This window comes from Ailuropoda melanoleuca, chromosome 16 (genome assembly GCF_002007445.2).
Source record: "Ailuropoda melanoleuca isolate Jingjing chromosome 16, ASM200744v2, whole genome shotgun sequence".
NCBI lineage: Eukaryota > Metazoa > Chordata > Mammalia > Carnivora > Ursidae > Ailuropoda > Ailuropoda melanoleuca.
The window spans coordinates 52453887-52473701 of NC_048233.1; the positions used below are offsets into that span (position 1 = coordinate 52453887).

The window sequence follows — 19815 nt, forward strand, 5'->3', positions numbered from 1 at the left end:
AGTCTGTTTCTCTCTCTCCCTCTGCCCCTCGTGCCCTCCTTCCTCTGTCTCAAATAAACAAAACTTTTTTTTTTTTTTTTTTAAAAAGGCATCCTTCCTTCTGCTCTTAGGTTGGATTAATGTGGTTAAGAAGAGCTCAAGTTTTAGAATCGGGCAGGTCTAGGTTCCAGTCCAGCTCCATTTATTAGCTCTGGCACCGGGGGCAGACTGCCTAGCCTCGGGAAGCCTCAGTTTCCACGTCTATGTAAAGGGAACATTCGTAGCTTGTGCTTTCTAGGGTAAGAGAGAGGAGTGTGCGGAATAACGTGTGTTCAGTACCTACCGCGGTGCCTGGATGCCACTCTTAAAGTTGTCGCCTTGTCTAAGTGTTTGCTGTGGTTTGCCGTAGCTACATCGGATGTGCTGAGTTCTGTTCATGTTCAGGGTACACATACCTTTTGGTAAAGAGAACACCGGAATGGGTTTGTGGAGATCTTTTGGCCAAAGCTGACCGGCAGGGCCCGAGCGGCAGCAGCCCTCTCTGGAGGAGTCTTGGAGGAGCGAGGGCTTTGTGTATTGAGGTCAGCAGACATGCTGGTGCCTCTTGTCACAATGAGGCCATGAGGCTTCCCTCTGGGCTTTCCAGCCCGACCAAGCCCCTGGAGCCAAAGGGAGGAATTTCACGCTTACTCAGGGGACCACCTACTTGTTAAAGGAATGAGTTACCGAAATGGGACAAAGGTGCTTTGGGGTGAAACTCAACCCCTGGCCTTCTGAATGGTGCTAAATCCCCTTGGAGCCCTATTTATGGGGCTCTTGTTTCCCTCTCTCTCCACCCCGAATGATTGGCCTTGCACCTGGCACCGTCTATAGAAGCTGCTTCCCCCTGGGAAGCTGTGGCAGCGACAGGCAGCAAGTCCTAGCCCTGGAACTTGATCATCTGTTTTGTAACGTGGGCCTGTGTCTCCTTCCTGTGGTTCTCTCCGGCTCCCCGGCTTCTGTCCTGCAGCTGACAGGAGCTGGTTATCTCCTGAGTGCCTGCAGATCTGGTTTGGCCCCCACTAGAGGCCCCTGAGACCTGGTGTTAGCACCGTATCACACAAGAGGAAGCCTGGCTCTCGTGGGGGTGGGGTGGGGGGAGGTGCTCTGACCAAGTCAATAGTAGAGCCAAGGTTCAAATAAATCTATTTTACTTTTCTCTCCAGGGTTGTGCCTCCTGCCTCCCTCTGGAGCCTCCAGGGCTTTGTGGTCCCCTGGCCCACCGCTAGAGGAGACTAAATTCACTGGGATTTGTGTCTGTCCTTCCTTTCATTCAAACTCAAGCTCCGGGCCATTTTGCACACCATGGAGGCTGGCCTCAGAGGGTGACATCTAGAGAGAGGAGGCTTGCTTATGGCTTTTTTTGAGTAACTGTGTGTGGGAAACATTGAAGCCCTCAGAGTATACATGATGTGCGTGGAGTAGAGTCTGTCAGGTGAATAAAGAAGGTGGTTGCACACTCTAGGGTATGTGTTTGAATCCCAGCTTCAGCACATCTTAGTTCTGTTGACCTTTGGGCCTGTCTTTCCAAGCCTCAGTTGTCTCACCTCTAAAATGGGTATCATGTTAGTACCTATCTCATGGTACTCAGAGAAAATGTAAGTAACAGGGCCTGGCACATACGTAAGCCATCAGCAAGTGTGATTTGTATCATGGAGTTGTGAGGATTAACTGAAATAATGCATGTAATTAGCATGAGGTCTGGCACAACTTTGAACTTCATTTAAAGTTGGCGGTTCTATTATTACCATTCCCAGATAGACAATGAAAGGTGGGGTTCTGCCCGAGCGCTGTTGCATTCTTTGAAGGTGGATTTTCTTAATAGGCCCCACCAGTGGCTGGAGGAGGTGATGCTCTTGGGAATACCTCCTGGGAGGGAAATAGTTAACATACCTGTCTGGTGGGAAATGAAGGTAGCCAAACCCTTTCCCTTCCCCAGGGGTTACTGCTAAACCTACAGTTGGGCTTGCTCACTCATCCACACCAAAGGATCTCATTCTGCTTGGGCCCTGGGGTTTCACGGGAACAATTGCCTTGAACAATAGCCAGAAAACGAGTTCCACCAGTCTGGGCTTTTGCAACTGAATACAGCTGTCTGGCGGGGGGCACAGGGCCATGAAAATGAGCTCTGTTGTGATTCTGGGGCAGAACTGGGGAAGTAAGCAGGTAAGCCCTGGGCACAGCCCTTGGTAGCTCTGTAGCTTGCGTTCAGCCCCCAGGAGAGAGGCAGAGAGTGGGGCAGGGGCTGGCCCAGACTGCTCCTGAGGACGTGAAGGGCCTTCTGGAAGTGGACCAGCCTTGGGGGTAGGGCGTTAGGAGCTGCTCTGCTGCTTGTGAAGACTGCTTTTGAGAACCATAGTTACAGTGCTAACTCGTGGTTTATCAGTGAGCAGAGAACAAATATGTATCTGTGACATGATTGATTTTTTTTTTTTTTTTACAACATTGGTTAGCATGTCTTTCCCTTGAGTAAACAACATTATCTCAGAGGGAGTCCGTTTGAAGAATGACCCTCTGGACCCTTCAGTAACTCCTCAGAGTTGGGAGTCTTTTGCTGAAATCCAGAACTCCTCACGCATGGGTGTGTAAATCCTAGTGGAAAAATCTGTTTAATCATCCCTCTAACCTTGGGATTCCGTTTTGCTTTTTTGCTTCATGGGAGATATGGTTATAAATATGAATAAATATAAATATGAAATCACATTAATTCAGGACCATTACAAATTCTTGCTGCATTTTGGGTACTCCCTGGAAGAGCTTGATATTAAAAATGTGTCCAGATGAGAGGTGGTTTTTCGGGGAGGGTGCACTGGTGAAGGCAGGTTCCTCGTTGGTTCTGTGGAATGCGCACTCCCCACAAGGAGGAAGACAGGGCGTATGAGCAGCTAAAATAATTTATGATGCTTTCACCTGCGTTCTTCACAGCAGATAGCTGGTGCATGTTTGGCTGTTCAAAGTGTGCTTTAAGCCTTCTGAGTGGCATCTGAATTCCTGACACAGTGATGTCAGCACATCTTGTAAGACTGAAACAGGATCCTCCTGGCTTTATGGGTCTTTGATTTTTGAGTGGATTTTCTGGTCACTTTTGGAGAATCTTTTCACATCTGTCTTTCAAGAGGTAGTAGACTGGGGCGCCTGGGTGGCTCAGTGGGTTAAGCATCTGCCTTCGGCAAGGTCATGATCCTGGGGTCCCAGGATAGAGTCCCACAGGGGGTTCCCTGCTCTGTGGGGAGCCTGCTTCTCCCTCTGCCTGCTGCTGCCCTCTGCTTGTGTGTGCACGCTCGCTCTCTCTCCTCTCCCACCCCCACTCTCTCTGTCAAATAAATAAATCTTTTTAAAAAAAAAATAGAGGTAGTAAACAAACAGTCAAGGCCATGGTTTTGGTCAAAATGCTGTGTCTCTGTCGAAATGAGGTCTCTTCTTGATGCACTTGGCTGCTGTCAGCTGGTAGAGGTTCTTTTGTGATTGCGCTGGCCAGCAGACAGATTTCCAAACTGATGTATATGTGCTCAGTTTTGGATGAGCTACTAAGGTTGCATGGAGCCTGGTTTGAATCCCACCGTTCTGATGACCTCTGGGCCTTAAGCCTCTGTTTCATCCAGTGGAAAATGGGAGTAGAGTAATACATGTAACGTGCCTAGTACAGTACCTGGCTTTTGGTAAACACCTTCAGTGGTGGCTATAAATATTAGGTAAGATTGCATTCTATTCCTTTGTGCATAAATAGTGTGGTCTAATGCAAACTCTGTATTGTGACTTGGATTGTTACCCCTATAGGAGGGTTTGCAAACTCAAATTGCAGGGCCAACCAGGTGAGGGAAGAGGTTTAGGTGGGGATTGTGTGAAATGGGAAAGCATGTCTCTGTCCAAAAAGGACAGCTACTACTCAGGGCTAGCTGATTGTGTCCTGTGTATAAGATGTTGGCACCTATTCCAAGTATTGACAAGATTGTGTGGGCTTAAAAAAACATTCTGAGGGGTGAAATTAGCAATGAAGAAACCCAGAGACTACACAAAGTACAGTTATCTGTTGGGCAGTTTTTGCTGAATGGGAGGAGATGCTCTGAGACCAGTAGGGACCTTCCATGTGCCCATTTGCATCTGTACCAACTTTTCCCTGAGCTTAAACTCCTGGGATGTCAGTTAGAAAGCTACCTCTGGGATGGGTGCATCCAGCTCCCTCATTCTACGGAAGTCTCGGACCTAGAGAGAAAATGAGGTGTCCAGACTCTAACAGGGAGTAGTTCTGGGGAGGGCTGGGGTCAGGCCTGGTTCTCTGGCCCCTTGCTTTTGCCACTTCCATGCCTCGAAAGAGATTGTGGTGCAGCAGAGAGTGTTGATGGGCCTGGGATCTGGCACACTGCAGACTATCACTATTAGCTGTGCGGGCACCTGGCTGGTAGCTTGAGGAGGTATCAAAGGCTGTAGAAACGTCTGGAACCCATACAGTTCCTACATGGTGCAGTTTCTCTTTGCCCATCTCTCTCTGTTACATTTTCATTTGTGTCTGGGCTCTGTGTTCGTCTGTCACATCCCCTGGCCTTGCTGTTGAGGGTGGGGACAGCTGGGGGTCATCACTGTATTCGTACTGCCTTGCACGATGCCTGACACATAGAGGGCGCTGACTGACTGGGTAAGATGAACAAATCAATCCTCCAAGGTCTCTGGCTCAGGATCCCAAAATAGTGAGTTTAAGAGTCTTCAAGAACAATGGCAAATACTTGAGGAGTTCCTTCCACCCCCCCATTGGTTACGACTGGGTGAAGGTTGTTTTCCTATCTAATCACTTGCCACTCCTGTTGTGCTGTTGTATGACTGTGCTGATGGGGGGGCATTTCATTCGGTAGAGAAAAAGGTGCATGCCTGATCTGGCTGCGAAGCAATGTGTTTGCATTGATGGCTCCGAGGAATCAGTGGAAGCATCTTCTTGCCATTTCTCTAGCTGTCTCTGCCAAAGAATTTATAGGGCATAAACATGGTATGCTGTCTTGGAAAAAAAAAAAAAAAAAGTCAGGGAAATCAGCCAAGCTCTGTATCCCACGTTCCTCTGAATTTCCTATAATACATCCCGTGAGGCAGGAGGTGGGCCTGGGGTTCTGCTCTGCTCATCTCCCCAGGATGTCAACACAGTGCTTCCACTGAGATTTGGGGCACAGTTTTGGAGTAGCTTTGGAAGTCTTGCAATGTGGAGCAAAGGTGAACTGGAATGGGGAAACCTAGTCAAGAGAGGAGGTATGCTCTCTTGAGTTCATTTATTCTTCCGGTCATTCATATAAAAATCATTCATTCGTTGACAAAACGAAATCTACCTTAACAGTTTTCTGAATGTCCAAGGAGTGCTTTGTGCCCAAGAAGAACGTCTTAGAATTCATTAGGTTTTACTCTTCAGTGTATTCAAGCTTTGATTTTTAAACCTAGGTTTTCTTTTCTTTTTTTTTTTTTTAAAGATTTTATTTATTTATTCGACAGAGATAGAGACAGCCCCGAGAGAGGGAACACAAGCAGGGGGAGTGGGAGAGGAAGAAGCAGGCTCATAGTGGAAGAGCCTGATGTGGGGCTCGATCCCATAATGCCGGGATCACTCCCTGGGCCGAAGGCAGACGCTTAACTGCTGTGCTACCCAGGCGCCCCCTAACTTTTACACTTTTGATTAAAACATTTGAAAATACTTAAGGGGTACTTTTCTAAGTTCAGGGTATAGAAAAACCATATGTGGTATTTACCCATTTCCCTAGAAATAAATGATCTGTGTTCTGGTGTGTGTGTTTGTGTGTGTGCGTGCGTGCTTGCTAATTAGTCTTTTGTACATACCTGAGGATGCCTAGAATAAAGGATCCGCATTATGAGTATATGTCACTGATATCCACATTCAAATACAAGTTGTTTTGATGACTTTAAATTAATTTTTATCAACTTTTGATCATTTTTCTAAAAGCTTCACAGAAAAAAAGAAATAATGTTATATCAGCAGTGATAATCAAAACTCCAGGATCTATTTCAATCTCCAGTGTAATAAGGCAGTAATAAGGAGGATTTTGGTAAAATGTTGAATTGAACACAAATACTTTCTTTTCTGCTGCCAACTCTAAATCTGCTTCTCTTTTTTTTTTATAATGATTTTTTATTATATTATGTTAATCACCATACAGTACATCCCCGGATTCCGATGTAAAGTTCGATGCTTCATTAGTTGCGTATAACACCCAGTGCACCATGCAATACGTGCCCTCCTTACTACCCATCACCAGTCTATCCCATTCCCCCACCCCCTCCCCTCTGAAGTCTTCAGTTTGTTTCTCATAGTCCATAGTCTCTCATGTTTCATTCCCCCTTCTGATTACCCCCCTTTTCTTTATCCCTTTCTTCCCCTACCGATCATCCTAGTTCTTATGTTCCATAGATGAGAGAAATCATATGATAATTGTCTTTCTCTGCTTGACTTATTTCACTTAGCATTATCTCCTCCAGTGCCGTCCATGTTGCAGCAAATTAAACCTACGTTTTCTTATAAATCTCACCTTTAAATCAAGTGTTTTCGTATAAATTAAGGTGATTTCCACTTGTTATTTGGTTAGTACTTGGTTGATTTAAATTGAACAAATTGAATTTTGACAATTAGTACTGTTTGGAAACTTGGATAATTAAGTTTCCTTAAATATTTTAGATCGTACTCATAAGTTAACATGCCTGGTTTCCTCAAGTTTTTCAAACATCAGACAGAGTGGAGTTAACTACGCCTAACAAGCAAAATCTTTCTAAGCACTTAACTCTTGCAAATCAAATAGACTAAAGTTAAAATGTCATAAATTAAGTTTTCTCAAACACTGTAATTCTTTTTTGCAGGCCGACTCCCAATCCTTAAACCTTTCATCTTAAAAATCTCAAATCAGAAATAAGGACTCATTTAAAATGGAAATCAGAGGACTGTTTTTATTTAGATTCTTGAATATGCCCCATATTCTTTTAAGTATTATACAGAGATTATCCCAGTGATCACGAAGACTTCATCCTGTACTTAAGTATTCATATTATGATTTACTCCCTCAGCAACCCTCCTCTTTAAACCTTACCAAGGATTTAAAGTCATTTGCTCCCAACGAAGGGGAATATGTTTGTCATCTCCAGTGGGCTCTGAACCGCTGTACGGGTTCAAGAGCAAGATGCAGGGATGGACACATTGTATTCCAGAACGATTATTGTAAAGCCATAGCTGAATGAATACACTGTAGTGCTTTCTGCTGTGTTGCCTGGGTCCCTTGAGCCTCTTAGGTGGACTCTCGTGTCACCACACAGCAAACACAGATCCTCTGTGTTCCTTTCACTTTTCTGTTGTAATCCATCTCTGTAACCCCTTTCAACATTGCTCACCAGGACCTGGGTCAGTGGACTTTGGGACCCCGGGTGCTGGTTGTACCTCATTGCCTTTGCCACTTGATGGGATGCAACTAATGTTCTTCCTGCTTGAATGAATTCTGCATGCTTTCTACATTTTTCCCGTCTGACTCTTCAGCCAGCCACACGTCTGGAGTCATTTTACAAACAAATGGCCATTCCCCAGTCAGTAGCACGAGTATATCAAGTGACAGAAACCGAAGCAAACTAGTTTTGAGCAAGAGAAAGGAATTTATTAATTCTCGCTTTCAGCCTCGCAGGGGGTGCTTCTGACTCCGCAGGTGTCAGGTATGGCTGGATAGAGGTGCTCACGGGATGTCCTTCATCTCGACTCTGCTTCTGTTGGTGCTAGCTGCCTTCTCGGGCAGGAGAGGACAGAGTGGCCCCTGGAGGTTCAAACCCCACCTGCATCTCTTCCAGAGCTGCACTTCCTCCTTCTCGGCATCTCCTGTGTGGTCACGCGGGTTGGGGGAGTGTTGTCTTAGGGCAAGTTAAAGAGATCATTCCAGGGGCGCCTGGGTGGCACAGTGGTTAAGCGTCTGCCTTCGGCTCAGGGCGTGATCCTGGCGTTATGGGATCGAGCCCCACATCAGGCTCTTCTGCTATGAGCCTGCTTCTTCCTCTCCCACTCCCCCCTGCTTGTGTTCCCTCTCTCGCTGGCTGTCTCTATCTCTGTCTAATAAATAAATAAAATCTTTAAAAAAAAAAAAAGATCATTCCAGCACTTGACAGCTGTTCAGAAGTTTATGGACACCGTGAATATCTAAGAGGGGCACAGAAGAGCCAGCATCTAGCCCACGGTCTCTTGTTAGGGCAGTGTGGTTATCACAGGGCAGCTCCTGCAAGTACTTTACCTTCAAGTCCCATCTTGGAACTCACTGACTCTGATCTTGGTGGCTCGTGATCCCTTACACTCTGGATTTCGGGGAAAGGAGAAGTTTGAAATCACTGATTTTTACATCCAAACAGACTTGCCAGTATCCCAAAAGATCCAGAAGGGAGGGAGACATGGCTGGTTCTCCATATGCAGGGACGTCTGGTTTCTGGCACAAAGACAGCTGTTGCTCAGCCCAGGCTGCCCTCGGTTGTCACTGTGCCCTCGTCCTCATTCCTGGTGTCCCCACGCCCACCTTCCATGGCGGCCGTCACTGGCTTCTCCCCGCCTGGGCTGGCTCGGTCAGGGTGGCCCCAAGATGCTCCGGGCACCGATGTGGGAAGCACCATGCGTACCGTGAGTGCACACGCCCCTCTAGAGTAACAGCTTGCTGTTGAAAGGCCAAACGGGAGGAGCGGGTACAACTTCAAAGCAAAAACTCCGGGGCTTGGATTCATGGGCATCTGTTACGAACTTCCCGCCTTCCCCCGCCAGCCACACTCCTCTCTTCAATCCTCTTTCTTCTTCACTGGATTAGAGGAAACTTCAGATATATTAAATTGCTAACCCCAGAGAGCAGATGCAATTAAAGACTCCTGTGACTTTTTTTTTTCTTTCTTTCTTTTATGATAATCGTGAGAGCCGATTTGGGTCCTTTCTCATCTGTTAGGTCACGTTTTCTCCAGCAGAGCTTTACATGGTTGCCAGCCTAGTGGTATCATCCCTGTGTGCCCCATAAAGAAACTGAGGCATAGGAGTTGTGACTTGTCCACGAATGAGCTGGGGGGAGGAGGCTGAGCTCAGAGTCCGCAGCTGGTAGTAACTTTTTGTCAGAACTTGTCCTGTCGTTCCTCTGCGTAGGGGTTCAGCGCAGAGGGCTTTGATAAGCATGGACTACGGGCCTGCAGGGAGAGGGGACATGACTCACAGAGGGCTGAGGTCGACATCCGTGCAGCATCGCCCTACAGGGGAGGCGGGAGTGTGGAGCCGGCCTTTGGATGAGGCCCTCCAAGCCTCAGCTTCCTCCTGAGAAAGTGAGCCATGTCACCTTCCGAAAGTTGACATAGTGGAAAGCCATCTGGCCTCACAATATAGAAGGTGGCTCTGGAGTCAGACAGGCTGGATCCAGGTCCTATTATGCCTGCCTTCCTTTCTTTCTTTTCTTTCCTTTCTTCTCTCTAAAGATTTTATTTTAGAGAGAGAGTGCCCGTGAAGGGGGAAAGGAGCAGATGGGGAGGGAGGGATGGGGAGAGACTCTCAAGCAGTCTCAGTGCTGAGTGTGGAGCCCCACCCTGGGCTTCGTCTCATAACCCCCGAGACCACAATCTGAGCCGAACCCAAGACTTGGATGTCCAATCAACTGAGCCACCCAGATGCCCCAGCTTTCTTACCTTTCTAAGCCTCAGTGTCTGCATCTGTGCAATAGGAAAACAGGAATAATTACCTTTTTCCACTAGATGAAGTAGATCAGGTGACGTTAAATTGGAAGCTTACTTTGGACCAGGGGATGGGTTAAAAGTCTTGGTGGCAGTGGGAGACGATGAGGAGAAAGAGGAGCCATTGCTTGGAGATTTGACTTGAGCGGTAGGGGTGGCCTCCGTGGATTTGTGGGTTGGGAAAGGAACTCTATTTTAGATGTATCCTGGGATGCTGTTAGAGTTGGAGATGCTAATAGAATTGACAGGTTTCTGCTGACATCTGAGGCTTTCCCTCCCTTGGCATTTCACTCCGGGTGTGGAGTCCAGAGGATTCCTAGAGCAGCTCATCTTTGCACTCTGACCTCAGGGAGAGTACCGCTCTTGACTCTCTCTCTCCATTGCTTCTGGCAATCGTCGCCAAGCCCACCGCTCTTCCGCTGCCACTAGGTCTGGGAAGTAACCATTGGCTTCTGCAGAGTCCCCAAGATGCATTTGAGGATGGGTAGGAGGTAGGTAGGGTCTTCAGCCCCCTCTGCTCAGGAAAGCACCCTCCATGTGGGGGAAGGTCTGTCTCAGCCACTTCACCCAGCTGGCAATCCAGAACAGCAAGGAGAGACGGTGCCCTTGAGATGAGTCATGTTAGAGGCAAAAGAGCTTCGTCTGGGGCTTTGTGACACAGGGCGCCTTCGGGGATGGTACACGCTTGTCCATATGGTTGGCCTGTGCTGACCCGGCATGAGGTTTTGGTGCTCAGGATGTGTTTGTCTTGGCAGCTGGGATGACAGCAGCTCGGTCAGCAGCGGGATCAGCGACACCATAGACAACCTCAGCACCGATGACATCAACACCAGCTCCTCCATCAGTTCCTACGCCAACACACCTGCCTCCTCTCGCAAAAACCTGGATGTGCAGGTAAGCAACAGGCTCCTCCAGCAGCTCCTGCCAGCAGGGAGCTTCAGGCTTGTGGACCGGGGAGCCGTTTGGGGTGAGCAGCGTCCCCAAGTCCATACGATGAGGCCTGATCACCTGCTCACTGCCTGTGCTCTCATCTCACTAGCCCTGGCCTCCACCTGCAGGGAAAGAGGGGGTCAGGCAATGGGGCACTGGAAACAGGAATAGGGAGGCCTCACCGTTGTCTGCGAAGGTCTTGATAAAACCATATTTCCTTCCTGGGCCTTTGTTCCTGAATTTGTTTTTTGTTGGTTTGTTTTGTTTTGTTTTGTTTTTAAGAGGATGCTGGACTCAGTTGGTCATTTTTAGCCTGGAGCGTGTGGCCCCGCCTAGCCACAGCGGACCACCGCTGTCCAGGCTCATGCTGCTGTCTCCAGAGTGATAGGGCGGGAGCAAACATTGACAGCCTTGGGCTGGAAGACCAGTATGTCCTCACCAGAGGTTGGGAACTGTTGGTCTAAAGGTCACATCTTCGTGCTGATGTTTGTCCATTGGCTTATGGCATCACTCTTCTTCTAACCCAGATTATTCCATGTCAAATTTTAAAAATTGCATTATTTCACATAAATAGGAGATTCTGGTTTCTCTTAAAGATCAGAATATACTGCTTTCTTGAGCCTATATTCTCCACATGGCAACAATCAACAGGTGTCCAAGTGTCTGCCCCTTCAGACAGGGAGCCGTTGTCCCCGCGTGCCCCAGCTGCTGCTGGCCAGCTGGCCCCATCAGTATACCTGCCAGACCCCAAGGTGCTGGAGTTTTCAACCCCTACTTTAAAACTCTGAGACTGTGTGTCTCGGATGCTGTGCTCCCTTCTGTTTGCTTCCAAAGTGGTGTCATGTGGATGCTTTCACTCACCCTCACAGCGCTCCTTCGTGGGCAGAGGGGTTGGTTCTAGGAAACCCATTTTACTAGGAGAAAAGTGAGGTACCATCCTCATATAGCCAGTCCCCAAGTTGGGACTGACCGGCACAAGCACTGGTCAGCCGTGGTGGCGCTGGCTTACATGGCCCGGGGTCTTTTTCACGACGTGTCCTTCCCACCAGTGGGGGCCACTGCCTCCAGTGAAGCCACACGAAGGTCCGATTGGGACACAGTCTCCCACAGGGGCCTGGGGGAGGGCAGAATTGACACCGCCCCTTCCTTTACTCCTCCACACGCACTTCCTTTCTCAGTTGTTTCTCTGCGAGACAGGAGCTTCTTTGGAAATTTCTGTGCTTTCGAAGGTATCTTTTGTTTTGTTTTGTTTTGTTTTTGGAGGATAGGGCTAAATAAAGAACGTGTCAGAGTGTGGGAGTGCTCGTGTCCCACAGAAATGTGGACATTGACTGCCTGACGAAATACGTTGCGCGTCGCCTCTGGGATTGCCTGTCACTTCTTGAATTTGCATTTTCTCCAGAATTTCTAATTGTTGAGTGAGAGTAGAGTTTTGGTGGTGGTGGTGGTGAAGAAAAAACACAACCCAAATGAAGGAAGCACAAGATGTTGGGGGTGCTGATAATATTCTATATCTTTCTTTTTTTTTAAGATTTTATTTATTTAACAGAGAGAGACACAGCGAGAGAGGGAACACAAGCAGGGGGAGTAGGAGAGGAAGAAGCAGGCTCCCAGTGGAGCAGGGAGCCCGATGCGGGGCTTGATCCCAGGACCCTGGGATCACGCCCTGAGCTGAAGGCAGACACTTAATGACTGCGCCACCCAGGCGCCCCGATAATATTCTGTATCTTGATCTGAGTGGTAGTTATATAAGTAGGTTAATTTTACAAAACGTATTTAAGCTACGTACTTAACATTGTGCACGTAGTATAGAAATGCTGTACCTCATTTTAAAACACGCACACGCACACCTAGCCACACTGCCTGAGAGTGATCCCTCATCAGTGATGAGACACAAGTTCCAAACACAGCCAGCCTGTGTCCCTGCCACCTGCCCCCTGCAAAATTGTTTCCTTTCCTCGTGGACACTAATTTTTCTTTTTTTTCTGAGAGTCTTTCTAATTTCAGGGTGATAATAACAACCAAGGTTTTAGACTGTCTTTAGATACTGAGGTGGGGAACCCAGAGAGGAAAGAGACCAACAGACAGACAGGTTTGTTGGGTGGGGGGTTGTGGAGAGAGAGAGAGAGAAAGAAGGTGGGGGAGGGAGGGAGAGATGAGTAAGTCACTACGTTTCTCTTTTTCTTTTGAGGTAGGAAGAGTCTTGCTTTTAAGATGCAGGTTGAGCCAACAAAACACAGTTAGAAGAATCTCTTGTCTTTGTTTCCCTCCCACAAAGGTAGAATTGGCATCAGTTTTCCAGAGTAAGCATCTGGCATTTACGAAGGATTTTCTGTCTGGTGGACTCAGATTTGGTTAAGGCCAGGGCCCCCTCCTCTTCGACCAGCTAGCTCTTTGCTTTCATCTAGAAAAGGTCACTGTAAGGTTTCTCTTGCCGCGAATAAAATGGAGACCGCACAGGCAAACGTGGTCCAGAGGATGACCTTTATTGCAAGCACCCTCGGGCGAGGTTCCGCGACTTGGGAAAGAGCGTTGAGTCGGGGAAGTCGCGCCCAGGGCAGGGCAGCGAGGGTTTTTATTGGGCACCGCTGGGGGTGGGGGAAAGTCTGTCTTGGAGAGTCGTGGCAGGGTTTTATTGGGTACTGCTGGGGGGTGAGGAAAGTCGGTAGGACGGGTTTCGGTTTCCCGCCTAGGTTTTGTTTTAAATCTTGGCGGGAGAGTCGGCCATCGTGGGTGTCTTGACCCCTTTTTCTCGGCCAGCCCAACAGTCACATCAGAAAAGGTTCAAGAATACTACACAAACAGGTCTTTTGATCAGGTTCAGAAGGTTATAGTTTCAAGGGATGGAAGGGGTTTAATAGTCATTGGGTTGGGTTTTTGTTGTTGTCGTTCTTTTGTTTGTTTGTTTGATTTTGCTATAAAACTACCTGAGTTTAAAATACTTAAATAAAAACTAAGCCAGTAGGTCTTGGAATAAAATAAATGCAGACTTGCACCCAGAGTTACTAAGATTCGTGGGGAGGTGGTTTCTCCGCAGCCCTTTGTTCCTGTCTGGGGAGGATCTCCTAATCTCTGAATGAGCGTCAAGGGCAGCCTCGCCCCTCCTCCCCTCATCCGGCTCTGAGCAAAGCTAAGGGCCACGACTCCGCTCAGAGCAGCACTGGGCAGCAGGAACACGTGCGCTGTCATCATTCCCCAGGGCTCTGCTGGGTTTCTGTCACAAGCTGCATTCCCTGATCGAAGGGGAGCGCGCGGTGTCCCCGGGCGATGCTGGGAGAGGCAGGGTGAGGCGGGGAGAGGCAGGAGGAGGCAGCCCAGCCTGTCTGCAGGGCAGGCCGGCTGAGGACAGGTTGCCGGGCCAGGTGTGCACCTGGGAAGAGCTTCTGAGGACCGGCTGAAAGGAAATGCATCCGAGAACAGGGAAGTTGGGGTCCAGCAGCCTGGATGGCGGAGCAGATCACAGAGGAGCTGGCCTTCAGAGACGAGAGCCCCCTTTGAGAGTCACTGTTCCCCTCAAGGATGGTCCGGGGTACCAGGGGTTCCCCACGCGGAATGCACATGGCCAGGCGTCCAGCCCCAGGCCTCCGATCCCTGCGCCCCAGCGGGGTGGAGAGCCTCCTGGCTTGAGGCCTGGCAGCCTCCTGACGGAGTCCTCCATGATGACGGGCGAGGCCGGCTGGGCAGCCCCACCAGGTGCCGGGTCAGCGAGGAGGGTTCAGAGCCTGGCTCTGCGGCATCCTCGGAGAAGCCGATCAGCTTCCTCAAGGCTCTGCCTCCTGGTCCGTAAAATCACGGGAATTAAACTTGTCTCGAAGGAGGAGCGCGGTAGTAACGTGGAAATACTTTATCCGAACATGCTCTCGCCATATCTCATTCTTGGTTGGTGCTCAGAAGTTTCTTTTCTTTTCCTTCTTTCCTTCCTTCCTCTGGGTTAGCGGTCCCTCTGCCTCCTTCCCTCCCTCCATTCATGTCAGTAACCAAAGTCTGACTGTGTTCTTAATACATTTTGCAGCATTTTATTTTTAGGACCCTGTGTTGGTGGCAGAGGACTTGTAACCAACGCACCTCTCTTCCCCACGTAATCATCTTTCCATTCACGTCCTTGGTTATTCAGTATTTCCTCCCAGTCTGTGGAAGTTTCCATTCCAGGTGCTGAGGTACAAAGAAGCATGTATCAAAATTCCTTTCCTTTTCCCCTCCTATGAAATTTTTATTATACAAGGGGAGGAAGATAATTCCATGTGAGTTTAATTTTTGCTACTCAAGGACATAAAATTCTGAATTCTGTGGCAACAGTTCCTGTCCTGTGCGAGGCCTCAAGTGAGCCTGGAGCTCTCTGGCTGCTCTCTGGCTGTTGGTCTGGATACAGGGATAGGGTTTGGCTCGGGGCTGGGAGGGATGGCCCTTCTGTCCACCTGCTAGGTGCTGCTGCTTGTGACTGTAGACAAGTTACTTTCCTTCTTCCCCTCCTGTACTTTCCTGGTCTGTAAAATGCGTCTAATAGTAGAAGCTCAGAGGATTAGATGCAGAAGGACAGGGCGCCGACCTAGTGAGTGAAGTGGCAGGTGAGAATGCTGATGCTGATAATTACTTCTGGGATGACTGCAGTTGAAGCTCGAGCCAGTGCAGCATCTAGATCTGCAGGGCTTGTAGGCATGAGGAGGGCAGTGTCCTGGCTTCCAGAGGCTTGTGGCCCAAGAGCAGGAAGATGAGTACCTTGTTCTCCCTCATGCAAGACAAATATGGAATAAAGACAACCACGTGCTGGGGGTTCTCAGAGGTACGAAAGTTGGTGACAAAGGAGCCACTGTGTGAGTTCCTCCACACTGAGTCCATTGAGTCCACTGTCTATTCTCTAAGACTCCTGTCTGTTGCATCTCCATTTTATACACGGGTCATGACCTCAGAGGAGGTAAGCCACTCCCTCTAAAGGAGGGAGCACCCAGTATATGAACTCACGCTCCAAGCCCGTGTTCTTTCTGTACATCAGGCCACGTGGCCCACCTTGGTTTCACCCTCTCACTCTCAGAAGATTGACCTCCCTTCTATGGTCCCAGAGCAACCTGGGCTCTCCTAAAATTCAGGCCTTCTCCCCACCAGTGTTTGGTGGTTTCTCTACCTTCCCTCAGGGATGTTGAGTGAGTAAGTGGACTTCCAGGTAGGGGCAATAGGAAAATCTTCCCAAAATTAGGTGCCATTTGAAATGAGAACAACCGATGAAGGCATGGAGAGCCAAGGGAAGATACAGCTCTTTCTACATGCCCAGGCAGCTGTCCTGCTACCCTTAACTTGTTAGCTCTGGGAACAGAGAGGCTGGGACTTTTTCATCTTTCGATGCCGAGTGGTGCTTCCACGTGATCTGGCGCATAGCTCAGGAAGGTTTTGCTAAGGAATTGTGAACTTAAAACCAGTAGAGGGTCCCAGGCCTGCTGTGCAGAGTAGAGCTGGGAAGGTTACTGCCCTGGGCCAAGTTGGGACTGTGATGGTTGGATGTTTGCTCTTTCTAGAGGGGGTATCCAAGTCGTAGTTCTGGGCCAAGGCCATGTACGGTCTCTCTGCCACTGGGTAAATCAGAGCTCTGGGGGTCGCACCCAGAGGCTAGGCTGGAGCTGCTCCAGGGCTGGAGTTGGGGAGCAGCCAGCCAGTATGGAAGGAGAATCTACTGGGTGTAGGTATTGTGTGAGGTGCTGTTAGGCATGTAGAAATGTCTTATGTCCTTGGACTTATTCTGCAGGAAGGCAGTGTGGCATAGTGACTAAAATCTAGGCTCTGCATTTCAGACTCCCTAGAATCCCTGGATCTCCACTTCCTCATTGTGTTGTCTTGTGCAATTTTCTTTTCTACTCTGTGCCCCAGTTTTCTTATGTAAAATTGAGACTATGAATTGTAACTTCCTCATGGATTTTTGTTGAGGCTTAAATTAAATGATGCATGAGAAGCACTTTGGCCCAGTGTGCCTAGCACATATGAATGCTTAATAAATGTTAGTTGTCCTGCTACTACTCTTAGTATCGCTATAATTTGATGAGGGAAAATAAGGTATGGGAACATGCAAAGAGTAACTAATATAGTAACCCAGAATGTAGTTAAGTGCTAAGTTTTCAGCACTTCCTGGAGTGCGTCAGAATGTACTTGAACATAAGCTCCAGAAAGTTAGTGACTTGTACTTGTTCTTCTTCATTTACTACAATGGGGTCCCAGACCCCATAAATTTGCCTAGCATATGGTGGCACCCAGGAAATATTTGTGGATTGAATGCTTCTAAAGCCTATCTCTGTCCTGCCTCAGGACCTTTGCATGTGCTCTTCCCCCTGCCTGGCATGCTCTTCCCTAAACTCTTAGTAAGTTTCTTCTCACTCTTCAGGACACTTCTTCAAAAAGGCCTTACCTGACCACCATCCCCCATCCTCCTCCTCATCAACTAAATTACATCAATGTATTTCTTTCTCCTACTCCTTGACCTTTTTCTTATAAAATTCTTCATAATTCATAATTACTCATTTATTTGTATTTATTTATCCAAACCTGCCTCCCTCGCTGGATCATAAACTCCAGAAGGGATGGGACTTAATCTTACCCATGGATCCTCAGACCTTCCATGGCGTCTGACAAATGGTGGGCTTTGAGAAGCGTCTGGTTGAAGGAATCTACTGGAAGTGTTTAAAGGAAGGAACAGAGGCTGGAGTCGTTGGGACAGGGAATGGGTAACTTTAGTCTCAGATCATCTGTAAAACTGAGATGAATGCAATGCTGCATATTGTCATGACGCTCCTTGGCCAGAGAGTGGTCAGGATCAGAGATCGTTTGTTGAAGCATGCTGTAGCTTGAAAAGCATGTGTTCATCGGTGACTCGTCAAGCCTTGATGGAGCTCCTGTTCTGTGTTCAGTTGTGGGAACAGGGTGTCTGTGTCCCTTGCCACAGCGGAATGGGGAGTGTCCCACAGTCAGGGAATAAGTGTTTTGTCCCCCTCTTACTTCTGGTGCCTAGTACCCCGAGGGAGCTCAGCATGTGTTTGAGGAATGACCAAACAAGCACCCATCAGGGGGCTGGGATGGACGACTGGAATTTAGGAGGGATGCGGGGTTGAGGGGGGAGAGAGAGGCCGTGGTGGTGCCTGAGAGGTGACTTAACTGGGGCTGTGTGTCTGTATTCAGCTTTGTCCCGTACCGTGGTGTAACCGCAGGGGAAGACAGAGATAGTACTCTGGGATGAAAGGCGTTAGGCCAGATTCTCGCCGGATAATCATTCTGGTTTCCTGCCCTGCTGATGATGCCCGCTGTTGGTAGTGAAGTATAGCAAACCCAGGCCTTGTCACTCAGTGTGGTCACTCAGGAGCATTGCAAACTCCCGTCTGCATTCACTGCACCGTTTCTCCCTACTGGCATCCCCTCAGACTGGCCCCGACCCCCTAGGGGGGGCCCCCAAAGCATTCTGGTTAGCTTTGTGCCTTTTCACCGTGGTGAATCATTAACATCACACTTCTGTCCCCTTCTGGGTTCCATGGCCAGCAGGTCAGGGCTCTTCCAAAGAAAGCTAGCTAATTATATCCCTTGTCTGAACCAAATCCCACAAGAGGAGCAAAGCAGTGGCATATAAATGGAGCCGGGTGGGAGCAGGCACCTCGGGCTTTGGAGGCTTTGCTTGCTCCCAGCCCCTCTCTCTCGCTGTCTGATCCCCGTGGAGCTACCAGCCACCCTCGCCTGCTCGGTCGGCGTGTTCGACTGTGGCGCTGTGCTGTATTCAAAGATCTTGCTGCCGGTGGAGTGATAGGAAGACTGCAGAACAAAGGGAAAGAGGCCAGGAGGCTGGATGCCGGATGAAGAGGGGTCTCCGGAGTTAGAGGCGCTTGTCGCCGAGTGGCAATGAGTTGGTGGCTGAATTCTCACCACGTCTCCATCTGCCTATGTTTCTCCTCCATAGGGCTCTGTCCCCCTTTTCCCCGTGGCCCCTCCTACTCTCCCTCCTCACCCCCTTCTAGAACATAGTTATATTCTGTACTTTCCTTGAGCCAAAAAAAGAAAAAAAAAAAATCAGGCTTTCTAGCAAGATAACCAGATTGTAAAGGCCCAGACATTTTCAAGTAGTCCTTTGTCATTGTGTTGGCATTCTCACTCTGGGCTGAGGGGCTCCTGGCCGAAGATTCTGGAAGGACTAATTCAGCATCTCATCCACAGACTGACGCCGAGAAGCATTCACAGGTGGAGAGGGGTTCCCTGTGGTCAGGCGATGATGTCAAGAAGTCAGACGGAGGCTCAGACAGTGGCATAAAGATGGAGCCCGGATCTAAGTGGAGGCGGAATCCCTCGGACGTGTCTGATGAGTCGGACAAAAGCACGTCGGGCAAGAAGAATTCGGTCATCTCCCAGACGGGCTCATGGCGGCGAGGCATGACTGCGCAGGTGGGCGTCACCATGCCGAGGACGAAGGCGGCTGCCCCAGCAGGCACACTCAAGACCCCAGGAACTGGTGAGTGAGGGGCTGCGCTGCCTCACGTCTACATTTGTCAGTCTGAAAACCAAAACCCGCAGTCATGTGAGCAAAAGCTTCAGTGCCCATCAATGCTCAGGTATTTTTTCTTAGAAAGTAGACTCTGCTAATAAGTAGCTTTCGGAAAAGTTTGCCATCCCTACCTTTTCCCAGGTGGAAATAGGTGGGTGTGCAAGCCTCAGACTCTGATGGTAGTTCAGCTGCTGGGGTGTAGGGAATTGGTTTAACCAGGCGCTGGGGAGGGGCACCTGGGTGGCTCAGGTCATGATCCTGGGGTCCTGGGGTCTGGGGTTGAGCCTCGCATTGGGCTCCCTGCTCAGCAAGGAGACTGCTTCTCCCTCTCCCTCTCCCTCTCCCTCTGCCTGCTACTCCCCCTGCTTGTGCTCGCTCTCTCTGTCAAATAAGTAAATAAAGTCTTTAAAAGAAAAGAAATGTAATCATCTTTATAATAAGTAAAAAAAAACAGGCACTAGGGAAGAGCCAACACACCTGCGTGTGTGTGTTCACGGGCATGAGTTTACGAGCTGCCTTTATGTCCCGTTCATGTTGCCCGTGATTTAGGGGTGTGTGTAAACAAGGGTAGTGTTTTTGCAGGAAGGCAGAGGTGCCTCCTGAAAATGTTAAGGAGAGCCTTTTAATGGACAGAGAAGGAAAAAAGGACAGAAGGCAGGATCTCT

At 48.9% G+C, this 19815-nt stretch overlaps 1 protein-coding gene across 8 annotated transcripts in view; it reads left to right on the forward strand.

Annotated features, from left to right (window-relative positions):
- The window catches only part of NAV2 (neuron navigator 2), a 385459-nt gene that overhangs the window by 300366 nt on the left and 65278 nt on the right, over positions 1-19815 (forward strand). For all 8 annotated transcript variants that reach the window (XM_034646084.1, XM_034646086.1, XM_034646085.1 and 5 more), the window contains 2 exons: positions 10476-10614; positions 18826-19117. In XM_034646084.1, coding sequence (XP_034501975.1) covers positions 10476-10614; positions 18826-19117 — 431 coding nt within the window. The remainder of the gene's footprint in view (positions 1-10475; positions 10615-18825; positions 19118-19815) is intronic.